This window comes from Pongo pygmaeus, chromosome 23, assembly GCF_028885625.2.
Source record: "Pongo pygmaeus isolate AG05252 chromosome 23, NHGRI_mPonPyg2-v2.0_pri, whole genome shotgun sequence".
NCBI classification, from domain to species: domain Eukaryota; kingdom Metazoa; phylum Chordata; class Mammalia; order Primates; family Hominidae; genus Pongo; species Pongo pygmaeus.
In genome coordinates this window covers 47,293,712-47,312,182 of record NC_085931.1, presented here as the reverse complement: position 1 = coordinate 47,312,182, position 18,471 = coordinate 47,293,712, and the positions used below count along the sequence as shown (strand labels likewise).

At 51.5% G+C, this 18,471-nt stretch overlaps 1 protein-coding gene across 1 annotated transcript in view; it reads left to right on the top strand.

Annotated features, from left to right (window-relative positions):
• Positions 1–18,471, top strand: part of MYH9 (myosin heavy chain 9) — a 105,900-nt gene that overhangs the window by 43,095 nt on the left and 44,334 nt on the right. Inside the window, exons 3-4 of the mRNA XM_054469417.2 lie at positions 3,764–3,920; positions 17,776–17,803. Of these exons, the coding sequence (XP_054325392.1) occupies positions 3,764–3,920; positions 17,776–17,803 (185 nt within the window). The remainder of the gene's footprint in view (positions 1–3,763; positions 3,921–17,775; positions 17,804–18,471) is intronic.

The window sequence follows — 18,471 nt, the reverse complement described above, 5'->3', positions numbered from 1 at the left end:
TTTTTTTGAGATGGAGTCTTGCCCTGTCGCCCAGGCTGGAGTTCAGTGGCACGATCTCGGCTCACTGCAACCTCTGCCTCCCGGGTTCACGCCATTCTCCTGCCTCAGCCTCCCGAATAGCTGGGACTACAGGGGCCCACTACCACACCCGGCTAATTTTTTGTGTTTTTAGTGGAGACAGGGTTTCACCATGTTAGGCAGGATGGCCTCGATCTCCTGACCTTGTGATCCTCCCGCCTCGGCCTCCCAAAGTGCTGGGATTACAGGCGTGAGCCACCACACCTGGGATCCATGGGAACTTTCTAAAGCACCCAGCCAGCACCTGGCTCGGGACAAGGCCTGGGGGCCTGGACTCAGTCTGCTGATGTGTGTTACAAGTGAAAGTAACTCCTGTTTCTCTGCTTGGCTCTTTATTGGTGCCTTTTTAACTTGAGTCTCTTTTGGGATCTGCTGGATATGAGTTGAAACAAGTGGAGCACCTGAGCCTGCCTGAGCTTGCACAGGGCCTCTCCCTCCCATGAAAGGGAACAGTCATTATTCAGATACATTCAGTGTTAGTGGCTGCGTCTTTCCATTGCAAGCCACATGCAGAGGTTTTACTGTGGGTGGGCGTGGTGGGTAGTGCCCACGCATTTTCTCCAGAACTCTTTGGCTGGAGGCATTAACTCTCATTTTTGCTTCCTTGCTGTCACCTCTGGTGTGCAGTTCCTCCTGCCTCTCACCAGCCTTCTTCTAAGCATCATCACTAAGAGGCCCATTGATGGCCTCTGCAGTCATTCTAGTGGAGACCCCAGCAGGTGCAGAGCTATTAGCATGTCAGCGCCCCTGGGCGGGGCTGCCTGGGCGGGAGGTGCTGCCTGGTTCATGGTCTATCTCTCCATCAAGCTTCCAAATCATGACCTCAGGAGCCTTCGTGCAGCCTGTTTGCCCAGCATTGTGGGCGGCGTGGCTAATTCTGAGCCACAGCTGCTCTGTCTTTTTCTTCAGGGGGTGAGGCCCTGGGATGGGGGCGGACGGGCACAAAGAGCCTCTGTGGCCTGTGAATGGAGCAGCGCCGTGTCGCGGCCGCGCCGCGTGGGAGCAAAGCCGCTTGCTCGATGTCTTGCCTCCACGAGCATCCAGTGAATCTCCTTCCTCCCACCTGAGCCTCAGTGCTCATTCCACAGGGCTTAGCTCCATCATCACTGCTTTGACGGGATTAGCCCAGAGAACTTTGAGCCCCTATAGACCACTCCACAGGACCATCTGCCCACCCAGCTGTCAGAAAGACTTGTCCTAATGACCCGCAGTCCCCTTCTGCTGTCAGCACCAGCTGTTTCCAAACATCTGGCTCCATGGCACTCCCTTAGTGTGCTACCACGTGTCCTTGGTTTTCCTGCGCTGGATTTCCTAGAGTGTGGGTTTTCTCAAAGTCCAGGAACAAAGCTTGATTGTTTCTGAGCTCTTGGGGTGACCTTGCTGCCCCCTGGCCTTCTGTCTTGTCCCCACTCGACATTCACGCAGAGGAAAAACCAGAACAGGCTCCCGTGTCTCTTCCTTCTGAAATGCCTGGGTCCGCAGGTTGCCAATACCGTATTTACACTTCTTCAGAGCTTTCCTGGTCTCTTGTGAAAAGAGTAGTTGGAGAGAAAACAAGTGACTAATTATCCCAGGGAGAAAGGAAATCAAAGGCCCTGCATCTCCTTTTCCAAGCAGCCAAACATGCTTGTCCATTTCTAAGCTCAGCTGCTCTTTTTTTTTTAAGCTCAGGGTCTCCCTCTGTCACCCAGGCTGGAGCACAGTGTTGCCATCATGGCTTACTGCAACCTCGAACTCCTGGCCTCAAGTGATCCTCCTATCTCAGCTTCTTGTGTAGCTGGGACTACAGGTGCATGCCACCACAACCAGCTAATTTTTATTTTAATTTTTTAATTTTTTGTAGTGATGGAAACTTGCTTTGTTGCCCAGGCTGGTCTTGAACTCCTGGCCTCAAGTGATCCTCTCACCCTGGCCTCCCCAAGTGCTGGAATTCCAGGTGTGAGCCCCTGTGCCTGGCCTCAGCTGTTTTGAATGCATACCATTGTGTGGTTGGTGGGGCCCTCTGGGTTCTGCCTTTAGTCTAATTGCTGCTTGGAAATTCCCTGTGCATAGCCTTTGGCCCGTGCCTGAGAAGAGCCTTCTCTTCATGACTGGTTCCTGTGTGGACCCTGTCTTTGGGTTCAGCCGCAAGATCCATCCTCAGTTTTGGAGCGACTGGAGAGGGCACAGGTGGAGGGGGCTGGGTTGACCCCATAGTGCATGCAATCCCTCAGATGGTGACTGCTTCATGAACAATGAAGGTGCAGGTCACTTGTGATGGAGAAAACAAAAGGTTGGAAGGAGCTCGGAGAACTGGCCTCCATGACCAAGGAGGTTGGCATTGGAGACCTGAGTCTGCTCCCAGCTCTGCCCAATGCCTTGTGACCTTCCATCGTCACTCCACAGAGGCAGGGCCACAGGTGATGTGGTGCGTGGAGCCCCGGCCTCACTTGGCCGGGCCCCTCAGGCCCATTTTCTTAGGAAGAGGGTGCTTGGGTCACTCCAGTTGCTTAAAGAGAGTTGCGTTCCCCAACTGAACATCTGCCACCCTGGGTGGTCTTGGGAGTCTTGCGCAGCTTTTAGGAATCTTTTTTTTTTTTTTTGGTGGGGGAAAGGGATCTTGGGAGAAAAAGTAACAGGAAATTTATTAGGACAAGAATTAGTAGTCACAAGGTAAAGTATATTTCCCTGAAGACACGGAGGTAGTCACAAGGTAAGGTGTATTTACCTGAAGATGAGGAAGGACAGATGTGTGTAAACTGTTGCTGTTGGAAATGGTTCTCCTCACCTACCCAGAGCTACTCTCCAAGGCTATGCTGCGTGCTGTGCTAAGCGCTTCATTTAATCCTCATAACCACCCAATGAGGTCTAGAGCTCTGCCTGACCCCATTTTTCACATCGAGAAATGGAGGGGGAGAGAGGTTAAGAACTTTATCCTTGCTGAGATTTGAACTCAGGACATCTGACTCTGGGGGTCTTATTTGAATTTGATCAAGTCATACTTAGAGTATTGGGTATATTTTAGGTACCTCACATTAAGGATGTTGATTAATTGGGTTCCCCTCCAGAGAAGAAGTCTTGGAGAAAGTTCACAGGGGACGTGAAATAGTCTTAAAGCGTTTGAGGGATTTGCATGTGAATGTCTCTAGAAGATTCCAGAGAAAGAGATGTCTGTCTAGGGCCCACTATCACGCAGAAGATCTAATTGGTTTAGGACACGGTGCATTTTTCCAGTGCTAGAAAGGTGTAAGCTTCACTATCTCTCAGCGTCCTTCAGTGTGGAATGATTTGTGTTTCTACAGTTTGCTGCGCTGCAGCTGAGCCCTTTTCTGTTTATGCCTCTCTCAGGATGACAAAGACATCTCTCATTGTCCTCGGATCTGAGTTTTGTAACTGGACTTCTGCTGTCCGCTTGGCTGCGGACCTTGCCTGGTGGATACGCACACTCATTGACCTACAAGGCTGGAGCACTCCTGCAGTGGAGAGGGAGGATCTTCACTTACAGGGCAGAAGGAGGCTGCCGGTGCTCCACACCTGCAGCAGAGCTGTGGGAGCTGGGCCACTGGGAGCAAGGGCCGTCAGGGAGTGCCTTCACATCAGACTGACTCAGGGGTCCTTTGAAGCCACAGATGTTTTGCTGCAAAGTTTGTACACTACTGAGAATCAGACTTCCTAACCCGTTCCTATCTGCCGCTCTTTTCTTTAGACCTATTCAGGCCTGTTCTGTGTGGTCATCAATCCTTACAAGAACCTGCCCATCTACTCTGAAGAGATTGTGGAAATGTACAAGGGCAAGAAGAGGCACGAGATGCCCCCTCACATCTATGCCATCACAGACACCGCCTACAGGAGTATGATGCAAGGTGGGTGACGTAGTGTGAGCCCACCTGGGGCTGAGTCTTCACCTGGGGCCTCATCGACACCTTTGCAGGTGCTAAGTCACGTTTGGTGCCACACTGATCTAGTGGCTGGTGATTGGCAGTGCATCATGGAGGTCTGTAGATCTCTGTATGAAAGCCAGGGCCAGTGGCTATCCAGAGGACATGTTTATATGTTGATAGAATGTTCTAGAAGCTTTAAAATATACATTTCCTATTTTTTCTCTCAATTTCTCATACTTTTCAAGAGCTCTTGTGCCTGTCCGCTCTGCTTTCTTTTAGGCCCCTTCTTCTTCCTGTTCGTCCCTTCCCTTTGTGTTTTTCCCTCTTCCTCTCTTGCTCCTTCCCCACAGTCTAGAAACACGTTTGAGTTCTTCTCATCTCTACACAAACAGATGCAGAGCCTCGGGTGGCTTCTGCCCCCCTGTCACTCTGGCTTCTGTGCCCCTTCTGTTCCATCGCAGTGAAGCTTTTTGGAGGAAGTATCTGTGCTCACTGCCTCCATCCCCACCTCCTGGTCACTCCCCTCGCCCTGGCTATCTGTCCCCACCCCTTCTCCAGACTGGCCGACAGAAGTCACTTATGACCTGTGTGTTGCTAAGTCCACGGCTCTCAGGAGTTCCTACCTTACCTCTCCCCAGTATCGGACGGTCTCTACTACTCCCTTTCTTTCTTTCTTTCTTTTTTTTTTTTGAGACGGAATGTCGCTCTGTCACCCAGGCTGGAGTGTGCAGTGGCATAATCTTGGCTCACTGCAACCTCCGCTTCCCAGGTTCAAGCGATTCTCTTGCCTCAGCCCCCCTAGTAGCTGGGATTACGGGCTCGTGCCACCGTGCATGGCTAATTTTTGTATTTTTAGTAGAGACGGGGTTTTGCCATGTTGGCCAGGCTGGTCTCGAACTCCTGACCCCAGGTGATCCACCCACCTCGGCCTCCCAAAGTGCTGGGATTACAGGCGTGAGCCACCGTGCCCGGCCAACTTTACTCTTAATAGAGCCCCCCACCCTGTGCTTCCACCAGCTGGTCATCTTTCTGGGATGTAAATGTGATCAAATCACTTGATTTGAAATCTTGACAAATCATAGGCTCCTCATTCCTCCAGAGCTATTAGGTTGCTGCAAAAGTAATCGTGGTCTTTGCCATTACTTTTAATGGCAAAGACCACGATTACTTTTGCACTAGCCTAATAACACTGAGACTCTGGTAGTGTACAGTGCCCTTCAAAATTGGCCTCTTGCCTACCTCTCCACCTTCCTAGCTATGTGGAACTCCTTACATTTCCCTAAAAGCTCTTTCTGCTTCAAAACACCCTACCTGCTCCATCTGCCTACAATGCCTGGCAAATCCCTATTCTTTTTTTAAAAACATGACTGAAGCATTAGGGCCTCCAAGGAGAATATCTGGGCTAGATTTGCATCAGAGCCCTGCTAGTGCTTTATTTGACTGCAGTGTTGACACGTTTCTTTTTCTCTCCTAGATACAGATGGGGCCCATGTTGCCTTTATATTCTCAGAACTTAGCCAAGTACCTGGCATATGTAATCCTGACTCAAACCCAATTTTCAGGCAGGGCCGTGTTCTCCTATCTTGTATGGATAGTGGTTTGTTATGTCCCATTACATATGGATCCTTTTTTCTTTAAACTTTGCAGTCTATCTAGACAGTGGTGGTAATGCATCTTGTTGGGTTAACCACTTTGTCCCTGGTTTAGTGGTTGACAGTGGCAGCTTGCGGCCTGTCCCCCACCACCCGCGCTGTGCTGTGAAGGAGGCATTTTACTGTTGAGCTTGATGCATTATGTAGGATGCTCAAGTTTGGCCGAGTCTTTGGCTTATGTTCACGTCTATCAAAATATCTTGAGGAAGTCAGCCTTTCAGTTCTAAAGTAGAATGTCTGTTTCAAAATGCTAACTAGAACAGCCTGGTGGAAAAACATTCTGTGGGATTCCAGAAAAGTCTGATTCTTTGTCTCTAGAGGTTATGAGTCAGTTGGCTCCCAGCTCTCTTAATTGGCCTAGTGCAAGAAGTGTACTCCGGAGTCATCTTGAGATCTGAGCTACTGAGTAAGGGCCTGTTCTCACACTTGGATCCTGGATTGGGATGGTTATCTAGCAACTGGGCATTTTTGCTTTTAGGCAAGACATTAAGACTGAGTAATGTGTACTGATGAGGCAAGAGACAGTCTTCAGATCTGGACTTCAGACTATCTTCAGTTAACCTGTGGGACTCCTTCTCCAGGAGATTCATTCAATTATTATTTGTTCAACAACAACAAAAATTTGGTGGTGGCCTGAAAGCTCCATACATTGAAAGTAATTGGGGAACAAAAAAAAAAGGATGCAGAGAACCAGAGCTTTCCTTTGTCTTGGCCATAGCCGAATGGCCTTGATAGGAACTTAGGGACTGCCCTCGTACGTCTGTGCAGTTCAGGGGTCTCTTCATGATTTGTCAAGATTCTGAATCAAGTGGTTTGATCAGATTTGCAAATTATGAGGGCAGGTAGGTGGGCGGTTTCTTTTTTTTTTTTTTGAGATGGAGTCTCACTCTATCGCCCAGGCTGGAGTGCAATGGCACGATCTCGGCTCACTGCGGCCTCCGCCTCCTGGGTTCAAGCAATTCTCCTGCCTCAGCCTCCTGAGTAGCTGGGATTACAGGCGCATGCCACCACGCCTGGCTAATTTTTTTTGTATTTTCAGTAGAGATGGGGTTTCACCATGTTGGTCAGGCTGGTCTTGAACTCCTAACCTCATGATCCACCTGCCTCGGCCTCCCAAAGTGCTGGGATTATAGGCGTGAGCCACTGCACCCAGCCAGGTGGGCGATTTCATCTTTTGGAGACCAGAGATAGGAAATACATTTGTGAGCACGGGAAACTTGCATTGTTGATGCCTCCTTTAAAGCAGTCTGCAGGAATTGGGTCCATGTGTTTTCTAACCCTCAGTCTGAGAGGTTTTCACTTTGCCTTCTGCTTAGCATTGGACTTGCTGCAGCTCTTGAGCTCCCACATTGACTGACGGAGGACATTTCTAGGCTATTTTCCTTCTTCTTCAGCTGGGTGTGGTGGCTCACACCTGTAATCCCAGCACTTTGGGAGGCCGAGGCAGGTGGATCACCTGAGGTCAGGAGTTCGAGACCAGCCTGGTCAACATGGCGAAACCCTGTCTCTACTGAAAAAGCAAAAAAATTAGCCAGGCATTGTGGCGTATGCCTGTAGTCCCAACTACTCAGGAGGCTGAGGCATGAGAATTGCTTGAACCCGGGCGGCAGAGGTTGCAGTCAGCTGAGATCGTGTGATTGGACTCCAGCCTGGGCAACACAGCGAGACTTGGTCTCAATTAAAAAAAAAAAAAAAGAAAAGAAAATTCCTTCTTTTTGTATATAGCTGACCTGCAAAGCAAATACTAATAGGTTTCTTGTTCTTGGAGCAGGGAGGAAGTTAGTAACAGAAGTTGTCCATGTTATGACAAGCTGGTTCACTAGTAAAAGAAAAATGTCCAGAGGAACCTTTGGTTCTTGCCCTGGGTCATATGTCACCCGTGGAGCCTCGGGGTCTGCAGGCTGTTAAAATCTGCTCCTGTCTTTTGGAGTGAAGTCTTAGTGCATGCTGCCCACCTGGCTTTGGGGGAAACAGATTTGTTCTCTGCCACTTACATCTTAAAAGGCACAGCCGGAAAGTTCCTTTTGTGCTTTTTCTTTAAACAAGAACTAGACAAAGATTTCCTTCCTGATCTGGCTGTGCCTTATGACATACTAGCATTTATTCTGCCAAATAGGGCAGTTGGTGGCTCTGTCTGGGGACTTGTAGGAGAGGAGCTCTTTGACCCCTCCTGGGGACCTCCATCTGCCTTTATCTGTTCAGTGTGCTGGTTTGCCTGTACAGTCCTGATTTATGCCTGTTGTTCCACAGTTATTATTAGTAGCACTCTCTTTCACTTTCAGAAGCATCCCAGTTTGGAGGATAAATTATATGTCACTCACCTATTGTCAGACTAAGCCAGGGATTCTCACACTTGGCACTAGTGATATTTGAGGCTGGATGATTCTCTGTTGGGGGTGGGGGATCTTCCTGAGCACTGTAGAGTTTTTAGCAGCATCCTGGCCTCTATTCACTTGGTGCCAGCCACACCTTCCCTCTCCAGTTGTGACAACCAAAAATATTCTCAGACATTGCCATCAAGTGTTCCGTGGGAGGCAAGATTATTCCCAGTTAAGAACTACTGGACTAAGCATTGCAGATTAGTTTTACTTTGAGTGTCATCTCCGATCGATCAGTAGTGGCTGCCTGGAGCCCTGTGCTGGCAAGGATTTGAGACTCGATGCAGGAATTCTGAGATGGATTAGTGCTGTCTGCCATGGGCACGGGTGGGACATGACAGCATGTAGTGCCTTGGATTAGGCTGTGGAGGTAGGTGACAGAAGGTGCCAGAATGCCAGGAGGTTTTGACATTATCCTGTTACTGGATGCCCTGGCGGTCCAGGTGGAGAGACGAGGCATGTTTATAGGCAGAGATTTGTGGCCCTAGCTACAAAACAAGACATTTGCTGCCTACACCTGCACCAGCATGACTGAGCCAATGTCAGGTGTCCTGGGAGTTTTGTCAGGTGTGGCGAGGCCTGGGGTGGTCGGATCTTGCAGAAAGGCGGTGGTGTGTGTCGGTCAGTAAGTAGTTACAGGGCATCCCAGACGTGCCCAGCATGGCCTTGGGTGACATGGTCGGTTCACCCTTCTGCCCCTGGCTTTACCTTGTTGTTAATTTGTTGTCATGGCCGTTCCTGGGTCTTCCTGCCTTGGGAATTGGACTGTTCCTCGGAACTCTGTGATGGCATCAAAGGCTTTGAACTGGCCAAGGCCAAGAGAGTGAGAGAGCATAAACGTTGTGTTGCTGGCCCTTGCCAGGCAGCGGGGGATGGGTGGGACTGTGTCCCGGGGCAGGCACAATGGTCTGCTGTAGAGTTCAGGTGGAAGCAGCTGTGGTCTGCAAAAGGTCTGCCTGGCCTAGGAAATGGTGCTTCTGGATCCCAGGCCAGACCCTCTGGGGTCTCCCCTGTGGGGAAAGGTGTGTATGTCTCTACAGGAGAACTCGCTGGTTGAGGAATTTGACATGAGCCCAGTTATCTCCCCAGTGAGTGGAAAAAGCCCCTTCTATGTGAATTAGGTAGAATGCCAGGTTTGGTTCACTTTCAGTGACTTTATGGTATTAATATTTTAATGAGTTCCCAGCATTTTGGGGGAAGCAGATCTGCTTTCATTCTAGGCCTAAACTTGTCTGAGAGCAATTTAACCCTTTGTTCTGTGCCAGTCTCCCTCCCACCCGATCCCTGGTTCCCAATGGAAGCTGCACCAGAGGTAGTTGGTCACCCAGCAGCCGCTCAGAGTGCCAGTGAGTGTGCACATGCCCCTCGGTGTCTGACCTTTTTCTGTAAACAATGAGGGGTAGAACTTTTGTGTATCTTCACGTCTGAGCATGGCTCTTCGAATTCATACGTAAAGAGACAGGCACAGATATGTTAACTGGCTTGTCGAAAAGCCCACAGAGAGCCAGCCCCAGAAAGCAGTCTCCTAATTTCCTGTCCTGGTGCCTGTTACCCCGGCACAGTCCCGCGGGGCATTGGTGCCCCTCGTTTTCTCTGGCTGGTCTTGAAGGAATTCTTATCTCCAGCTCAGTGGTTGGGGGGCACTAGGGGAGGAGAGGCCCTCTCTTTCCTTCTCTCCACATTCTCCCTGCCCCGCTAGTTGTGTCTCCTGTGGAACTGTCTGCTTTCCAAGGTCTTTCTGAGGAAAAGTGCCATGTTTGGCAGAGGCTCAGGAAAAAGCTTCAAGGGGCAGAAAAGCTCTGTTTGAATCGACTCACCGGGACAGGCAGCTGAGGAAGGAGCGCCATGGAAGCCACAGATGGGATGACTCTGCTGAAGCAGGAATGCACCCAGCCAGGAGGCCGCCAGCCCTGCCAGCCATCAGCACACAAAGGCCCCGCTGTCTGCTGGGGAGGTCGGGAGCAGGCCCTGTGTGCCTAAATGTGCCCGTGGAGGCAGCGTGGGCTCTCCAAGATGGGGCGTGTTCTGTGTCTGCACCTGCTGGTCTCCCTGTGCTGGCTGAGCTAAGCACCTACTGTGTGTGTGCCCGGCACTCTGCAGAGAGTGTACAGACAGCAGGCTGGGGCCTGCCTGGAGGAGGTGACTGTCTCGTGCCCAGAGACAGGCAAATCAGCTTCAAGATGAGAGCGAGAGACCAGCACAGAGGAGGGGTGCCCCACTGAGCCTTGAGAGCCTCTGGGGTGGGTACGGGCCTTTGATAGATGACACAGCACTTCTATAGGGCACCAAAAAGGGGCTGCCGGGCCTGTCTCAGCCTTAGATTTGGGAAAAGTGCCACGTATTGCCTTTGAGCAAGAGGAAGTGTGTTGTGGAGGAGAGACTGTGGGTTTTGGACTAGACAGAGCAGGAATCTGCCTCTTTCGCTTCCTAACTGCAACCTGGCTGGAGCAAGTCAACTCACTCTAATAGAACCTTCGTCCTCTTGTCCTCCTCTTGGGCTTCATAACACTCCCTGGCAGGGCCATGGTAAGAAGTAAGACGCCGTGTGTGTGACGCCTGCGTTAAGTACCTGTTAGAGCTGGCAGTAGGAGTCCAAACACTTCTTGACTGAACTGCCCCGCCTTCCACGGAGGCTTCAAATCGCTCATTCCTTCTGTCCACACTCCTGCTCGCTTAATGAAGGTGGTGGCCAAATGCATCTTCCAGGCAGCCATTTGAATCTCCCCAAAAACACTCTCCCGAGAGTCCAGGCGCAGGAAGTGAGTTGTCACAGCCGCTTCCCCTGCAGCGACCGCGCCACACACTGGAATGCGATAGCAGACGCGGTCTCTGGCTTGTCTGGTCTGGTCCACGCAGAGCTGAGGCCCGGGGCTGATGTGGCCTCAGTGGAGCTTTAGGAGATGTGCTTGATCAAGAGTTGGTTCTTCTGCAGCCCTGAAACGTTTTTCTGTTCCCTGGGCTGCTGGTGGACCAGACAGGTGCTGTGGGAAGCAGGCCCTGGGCCACCACCCAACACCATGGCTGCAGCCAGGAGGCGCGGTCCTCGAGCTGATGCGAGCTGGCTGCTTTGTCCTGCGCCCCCAGGAAGGAAAGCCCGGCCGCAGCATGAGGCTGCTGAACTACCCATGGTCCTGCCTGTCAGTCTCATTTCTAGAACGTCTTCTTTCTAGAAGAGGAATCTGTGGTTAACGGGCCCTTTTCAAGGATTCAGCGTTAGGCTTACTTTTTTTTTTGTAAAACCAACCCAACAGGCCCACCATGCTTTGCTCTGGGCCCACTGAGCAGGAGATGAAAAGGAAGTGGCCTCTTAGAACCTGAAACTTTGGATGGGGGTGTTTGGAAGCTTTGCCCAGTGTTTTTTGTTTCTGCTCCCCATCCCCTGAAACAAACCAACAACAAAAACTCACATCAAATCCCTAATCACTAAGCCACTTTGTGCTTTTGGCCTCCCGTGATGAGTTCTCTTGCTGCCTGATGAGTGTCACCTACCAGCCCGTTTTTCCTGTTCTCTTCAGCTCCGGCTCAGAGACTTCAGTTGAACTGTGTCCCAGTTTGTCAGGGCTGAACAACAGTGTGTTCAGAGAAAGGAGTTGCTTTCCTTTACCTACCTGATTTCTGGAATGAAGGTATCAGTTGAGAACCAAAGTAATTCCCTACAACTAAAGAAAGATAAATGAGCTGAAAGTCTACAGGTATAAAAGTTGGGTTTCTCCAAGTGGCTTCTGACAAATTTGTTTAGTCTTGACCAAGGCTTTCAGCCCTGTGTGGACCTTGATCATAAACTCTTGAGACCCCAGGTTTTCTTTTGGCAACAGACAGTGCTGATGGGGGCTCAGGATGTCATTCCCACCTGGCTTCGGGATTCTTCCTGAAGATCTTGTCTCTTCCACATGAGGTGGTCCACAGATACAACAGGGCACAGGTCTAAGCTGAAAGGAGAGGAAGTGTGAGCCGTGCTCCAGGAGTGAATCCTGGCCTAACAGTCACCAACATGCCTTTCCTTCTACCGACCGCTCCTCCAAGGCAGCACGTTCACGCGCTGTTACTGTTCGCCTCCTACCATTGATGTCCCTGGTGCTCTCAAGCACGTTTGACTCATCAAAAGGAGTTTCACAAAGCCAGTTGCTGTCTTTGCAGGCCTGTTTGTGCTCCAACAGGGAGCCGAGTTTGTCATGAGCAGTGCCTGGCTGCGTCTTCCATGCTCCCTGTGTGTGTCCCGGCTCCTTCCCTCTTATTCCCTGTTGCTCCAGCCCTCTGCAGAACTCAACAGGGGCCCCTCCTGCCTTGTCTTTCCTTTTCCCAAGGGGAATGTTAGGTAGGAGCAAGGCGGAACTGGACTGGGAGTGTCCCGGTGGCATGTGCTGTGGGTGGTCAGCACTTGTATGTGGCTTTTGAATTTCCCTCCAGTCTGACAAACCTGTTGGAGCTGCCTTGGCAACAATCCCAGAAGGAGAAGGTTCCCCCTCCTGGCCCCACCCACAGAAACAGCAGTGCTGTTTCTGGCAGATTTGCCTGTGTGCTGGGAACTTACCTGTGTTTTCCTAATGCATTTTGGCCAAGAGAAGGCTTGTTTGGGGCCTCGCTTAGTCTGACATAATGAAAGTTAAGAGCAATCCCTTGAGGTTTTTTTTTTTTTTTTAATTATCCAGGGTGCCTGGAGGGGGAGGGCTACCCGTTCTCTGCCTCCTGTAAGTGGGGACTTGGGTCTCAGCGGGTTCAAACCAAGGTTCCACCTGGGGGATCACAGGGGCTATGGGCAGAGGCACTGGGCCAAGTCGAATTGGCTTCTGGTGTGGATGCTGCTGAGCAGGCATGTCCCTTGGTCTGGACCTACCGTGGTGGCCTGGAGGGCACACTTGCCCATGACCACATTGTGTGCCTGGGAGCAACGGAAGGGGCTTCCTCCTTTGCTGGAGGATTGTTAGGCAGACAGGCTGCCAGGAAGCTCCACCCCACTCGGCACAGATCTGCAGCCTCTGCTAATATGAAGCATCATTTTGCACTTGCTTTTCTTCACCTCTCTATTTGCCTCCCAAATACTTGTAACCCAAGCTTGTGAATTGAGCTGGCTGTGGAGAAGCAGAGCTTCCCGTCACGAGCGTGTCGCGGCCCTTTCTTTGCAGCACTGAGGCAGGCCTGCGGGAGGTGCCGAGTGCTGTGCCCATAGGGGTGTTCGATGGAGGGGAGTCCGGGGGTGGGTGAGGCTTCCAGAGACCTGAGTTCTCAGCCCCATTTGTGCAACTCTGATCAAGCCATCCTGGCAATGCAGGGCAGGGCTCACAGTGCCAACACATATAGCAAGCCACTCCCAGGGGCCACTCTGGAGTTTCCCTGAAAGCAGAAGGCTCCCTGGTGGTGGAAAGTTTTGGTCCCATTTGTCTCAGATTATCCCATCAGTCTCACCCAACGTTGACATGTTGTCCAACCTGAAACTGCCCTTTTTCCTGTCTTTCTTTCTTGGCCCATACCCATTTCTCAAGAAGCCCAGTGGAGCCGAAGATGGGGTCCTGCAGGGGCCTCTCCCAGGTGGAGCCCGAGAGAGCTGCTCCATGCCAGAACCTCGGGAGGTGTGATCTTGGGAGCGGGGTGATGAGTCAGTCCCAGCAGTGGCTGCTGGTGAACCGGCCCCTTCCTCTGTACTTCCTGTCGGGCTGATGTCACCGCTCTGTGAGCCTCGTGGCCTTTTATGGACAAGAGTGAGCTGCAGCTCCTCTCACAGAGGAAGTGAGCCTTAAGCCCCCAGCAGAAGTCTGCACCTGGGATGAAATACCTGCGGTCAGGTTCCCCTTCCTCCCTCCTGGGCCCAGCCTGCTGAGCTGGCTGGAAACACCTGTCCACAGGTAGATGGCCACATCAGCTCAGATGCTCTCACTGCATGGGCTTGGCCTCAGGACATTTCAGGTTGAAAATGAAATCCAGGGAGAAAATGGCCTGGTTCCTGAATTTGTAACTTTTATAAAAGACTTTCTTGTGGCGGTGCCAGGGAATTGCTCAGTTGGGAGCTCCGAGACAGCAGGCGGGTGAGGATGGCATGTCTGGGCGTCTGCCTCACACCGTGTATGACAGGAACACCATTTCCTTCCATCCTCAGAGCAGTCCCTTCATTCCCAGAGAGGTCAAGGGGCCAGGCATTGCGTGGGGAAGAGCGGAACCCAGGGCTGCAGCGCTCTCGGCTGTGGCTTCCTCCTTTGCAGAACTGCTCCAGACATATGGACTAGTGGTTGTCAAACTGAGCTCTGAGGAACCCTGTCTCCACCACCCAGTGTCCCTTGCTCAGGGATTTGGGAAGATTTTATCTGAGGAAGGACTGCTGCTGCTTTTTGAAAAGTCTGAAAACTACTGCAGAGTGACTCATAACCCCGTCTCTACCCCACCCTCACCAAGAGAGGGGCTGGGGCAGGGGGTTCAGGCGCCTACCACGGCTAGACTTTCATCTGGCAGGGGGCTCGTGTCCCAGAAGAGGCTTTTCCCTGGCGGCCTCCTCCCATTTAGAGGAAGGAAGGGCGTTTTCAAATAAGCCTTCAGTCCTTACAGGCCAAATAAGGACTCAAGCCAAAACAAGCGGATTGGGCCGGACTCTGAATGTGCTCGTCCTGTGAGATGACAGTGCGGGGAAGGGTTGATGGGGTGGGTGCCAATGGCAGTCTCCACCAGAATGCACAAGGTGGGGCGGTGGGCTGTAGAGTAAACTGAGTAGGCCAAGAGTCCACTGGTTGCTAAGAATTCTAACCACCCCACTGCCCAGAAGAGATGCCTCTGAGATCAGGAACAATCCAGAAGAACCGCTGTATGGAAAGATTGCAAAACAGTGACGATAATACCTGCTTTGTATGTTACAATACGATACCTTGTAAGGTTATTGGAGGCCACACAAGATAACAGACCAAAACCCTTCCTCAGGATTGGAAAGACCTTTTCGGTTGCGTGGGGCCATGGTATGATTCGTGGTGCATAGGGCAGGTGGATTTGGGATACTAAGCAGTGCGGCAAGAGGTGAAGCAATGAGGAGGCCTCCCAGCAGTTTGCCTTTCAGAAAGCATCTGTCCAGATGAATGTTCCTGGCAGAACAAATCCAGATTTCTTTAAGGTGTGGTTAGGCTGTGTTGACAGTGGTAAATTGGCTTCAGGAATTAGAGGGGAAGGCTGGAGAAGTGGGAGAGCTAGGGATGCTGGGGTGAATGGAGAGGAGACACTGAGTTTGGCTCTGGGGTTTCGGAATTTGAAGTGTGTGTGCATACATCCGTGTGTGTGCATGGCTATGTGCATACATATATGTCCACATTCACCTGTGAATACATGTGTCTTGCGTGCCTGTGTTTGCACTTGTGCTTGTGGATATGCATCTGTGAATGCGTGTGCAGCTGTGTGCCTTGTGTGCGTCCATGTGTGGATCTATGTATATGGCTTTGCACACGTGTGTGTGCATGCATTTCTGTGCACATGTACCTCTGTACACCTACCTCCATATGTGAGTGTGTATGCACAGATGCTTGTGTGTCTATATGTGTGTCCATGTCCTTGTGCGTGCATGTGCCTGTGTGTGCATGCCCTCGAGTGTGTTTGGGGGCTCTGCTTCCTGTTGTTCAGCAGCAGAGCCTCTGACTCCTCCTCACACAATTAGAGGAATTCCAGCCATCCTAGGGACAGCCCTGGGAAAACGGTTCCTCTGGAAGGGCTGGAGAATGTTTCCTTTTATGGTAGCATTGGGCCGCTGCTGCTCACGACTTGCCAGCACTCGCAGGTACATTCTTGCCTGCTAGTAAAGCCGGTGACTAAACATGCCCACAGCTGGGGCAGACCACAGGGAGACGCAGTGGGGGAGGGCAAGGGGCTGGGATGACAAAAATGTTTGTTCCAAACCCTTATCGGTTGCCACACTGTTGTTAGGGGCCAGCGATGAAATTGCTCTGTCTTCCCCAGGCTGTCGTTCCTGCCGCCTCCCTCCCTTCTGTCTTCCCGTCTGTCTAGTCGAGGATGCAGGTCTCTAATCTTTGTCCTTGCCGTGCAGGCTTGAAGGACTCTATGTTTTTTGAGAAAGGCAAGGGGGAGTAAGGCCCCCCTAGAGCTTGCCTCTTGAGCAGCTTCCACATCAGAGAGCAGGGTGTGGGGTGTGTTTGTGAATGGGAGTGACCCAGCCCCTCTGCGCCCCCACCCCGTTGATGCTTAGGGGGCTGGGAGGAAGCTGCGGCCCAGGGCAGGGGCAGCTGCCATTGGTGTTGGGTGTGAGGTTTGTTTTTTCTTCTTTCTGTCTGGGCTTCCTTTTCCCTCCTGAATGACCAGTGGGCAGAAGAAGAGATTGGAGGCAGTGCCCAGCCCCACACGCTGCTGAGGTCAGGCACGCTAGAAAGCTCACCTCGGAAGAGGCAGGCAGCCTAGCTGGTCGGTGTCTACTGGTGTTGAACGGTTAAATGTGTCTCCTGAGGCCATGCACGTGGAAAGCCATGAGTCATTCTCCCAGTGCCTAGTCACGCAGAGCCCTGACCAGGCGGTGCGAGCCCCTCAGTGTGTCCTTCACACATCGCTGAATCCGTGTTTCCACCCAGTGTCGATACTGTACCAACAGCCACGGATGCTCCCGCTGCCCTGACAATGCCACTGCCACCCATCGTGGCGACGTCGCGATGGGGAAGTCGGTAGAGACAGCACCCGTTTGTGGAGCTTACTGTCTTTACGGGGACTGCGGCAGGTCCATTTTATGTGTTATTTCTATTTTTCAAACTAATCCTGCAAGGGAATTAGTAGCAGATCTACTTCGTGGACGTAGAAACTGAGACTCAGAATTAAATACCTCACTGCAGCTCAAATATTTGTAAGTAGCCTGATCCTGGATTCAGGCCAATTTGACTTCAAGGACGGTGAGGCTATTAGATGGGGTGGGATAAAACGGAAAAAAATGAGTTTGTATTTTTAGCTGTTGCTTGAATACCCAGTACTGAACAGCCAGGATGCCTTAGTGTTTCTGGCAAAATTAGCTTTCAGAGTGTGGGCATTACTGCCCCTCCTGTACTGGGGGAGGGTGGGTATTTATAACCTTCCTTGCCGAGGAGTTCATGGAGCTGTTGATAGTTGCTGAAAGTTCCTGACACCCGGCTAGAGAACAGGTTGTCACAGAAACCCATCAGAAGCTGTCATTCTTTATAAGCTGCGTCTAAAGTGACATCATTGCACGCCTTCCACTTGCCAGACACCATACTGATGTGTTCACATGTGTTGTGGACACAAGTACTGTTATCCCACGCTGCGGAGGAGGGAGCTGGGGCTCAGAGAAGCCTGCGCACCTGTCCCGGGTCTCAGGCTGTGAGGCAGCATCTTATCCCAGGGCTGTCCCGTTGCAAAGCCAGGCCTCGTCACCCCTCCTCCCCCAGCCTCTTAAATGGTGCTCCTTCCTTCAATGGGGATGGTATTTAGAGCACCTGCAGCAGGCTTCTTTCTAACAGCTTCAGCACCCCCGTTATAAACACACAGGGCAGGTCCCACTCAGCTCCCAGGGAAGTCGACTCCTGGAGAGTTTTCCACACACTAGTTCCTCTAAGGTGGGAGACACAGAACTATTTCTGGTTTTCTGTTGGGGGCTGAACAGCGTGGGTGGACAGTCTGAGCTCCTGGGCGGCAGGAGCAGCTGCCCAATGGCACTCTCCCCCGCAAATGCTCCTCCCATTCAGGTGTGAGGGTGGGCTGCGAGATCCCCGCAAAGACAGCATCTGTGACACTGTGCTCCCTGTCTGGGAAATGGGCAGCTCTTCGGGAGCAAGAGGGGGAAGGCTTTTGTATCTGGCGGGAGTTAATCTGATGTCTCCTTTGTTTCAGACCGAGAAGATCAATCCATCTTGTGCACGTAAGTATTTCTCCATCTGGGTAGTGGTTCGTTTCACCCCAATCTGTTCTCATTCTTGAGGTCTCTCTCCTACTGAAACCACAACTGGGGCTTGTGGAGTCCCCCATTCCCAATTCAAGGTCCCTTCCTCCACTTCTCCAAGGGCTAGGACTTCAGTTTGTATGTTTGCTACTCAGTGGTCCCACTGCATGGATGAGCTCAATTTCAATCATCCTTCCTCAAGGAGCCAGTGGGAAGGAGGGTGGAGCTTATGGCAGAAAGGAGAAGCAAGATTTCTCCACAATCCAGCTGGGAACCAGCTCCTCCGTAACTTCTGGGCGGAAGGCATTCCTTCTTGCTCTGGATGGTGGCTTTTCTTTACCTGGATTGAAGTAGACACTGGGGCCTCTCAGCCTCTGAACTTAACAAGGAGATCCATAAACCCCATTGCCAAGGGAGTTAATGGCACAGAACGTTCCTTTAAGTGACGTTTCAAAGGAACATGTACAAATGCCTTTGACCCCTAAGTCCACAGCTGCCTAAAACTGATTTTTAAAACACTTGGATGTGAAGGCTGCCAAGTGACCAGGGCAGGCAGTGGATTTCAGTTTACTTCTGTCCGGCCCCTGGAGGGCCGTGGGAAGTGGACTGCCTGAGGATTCCAGAGCGTTTATGTGGCAGTCCCGTTT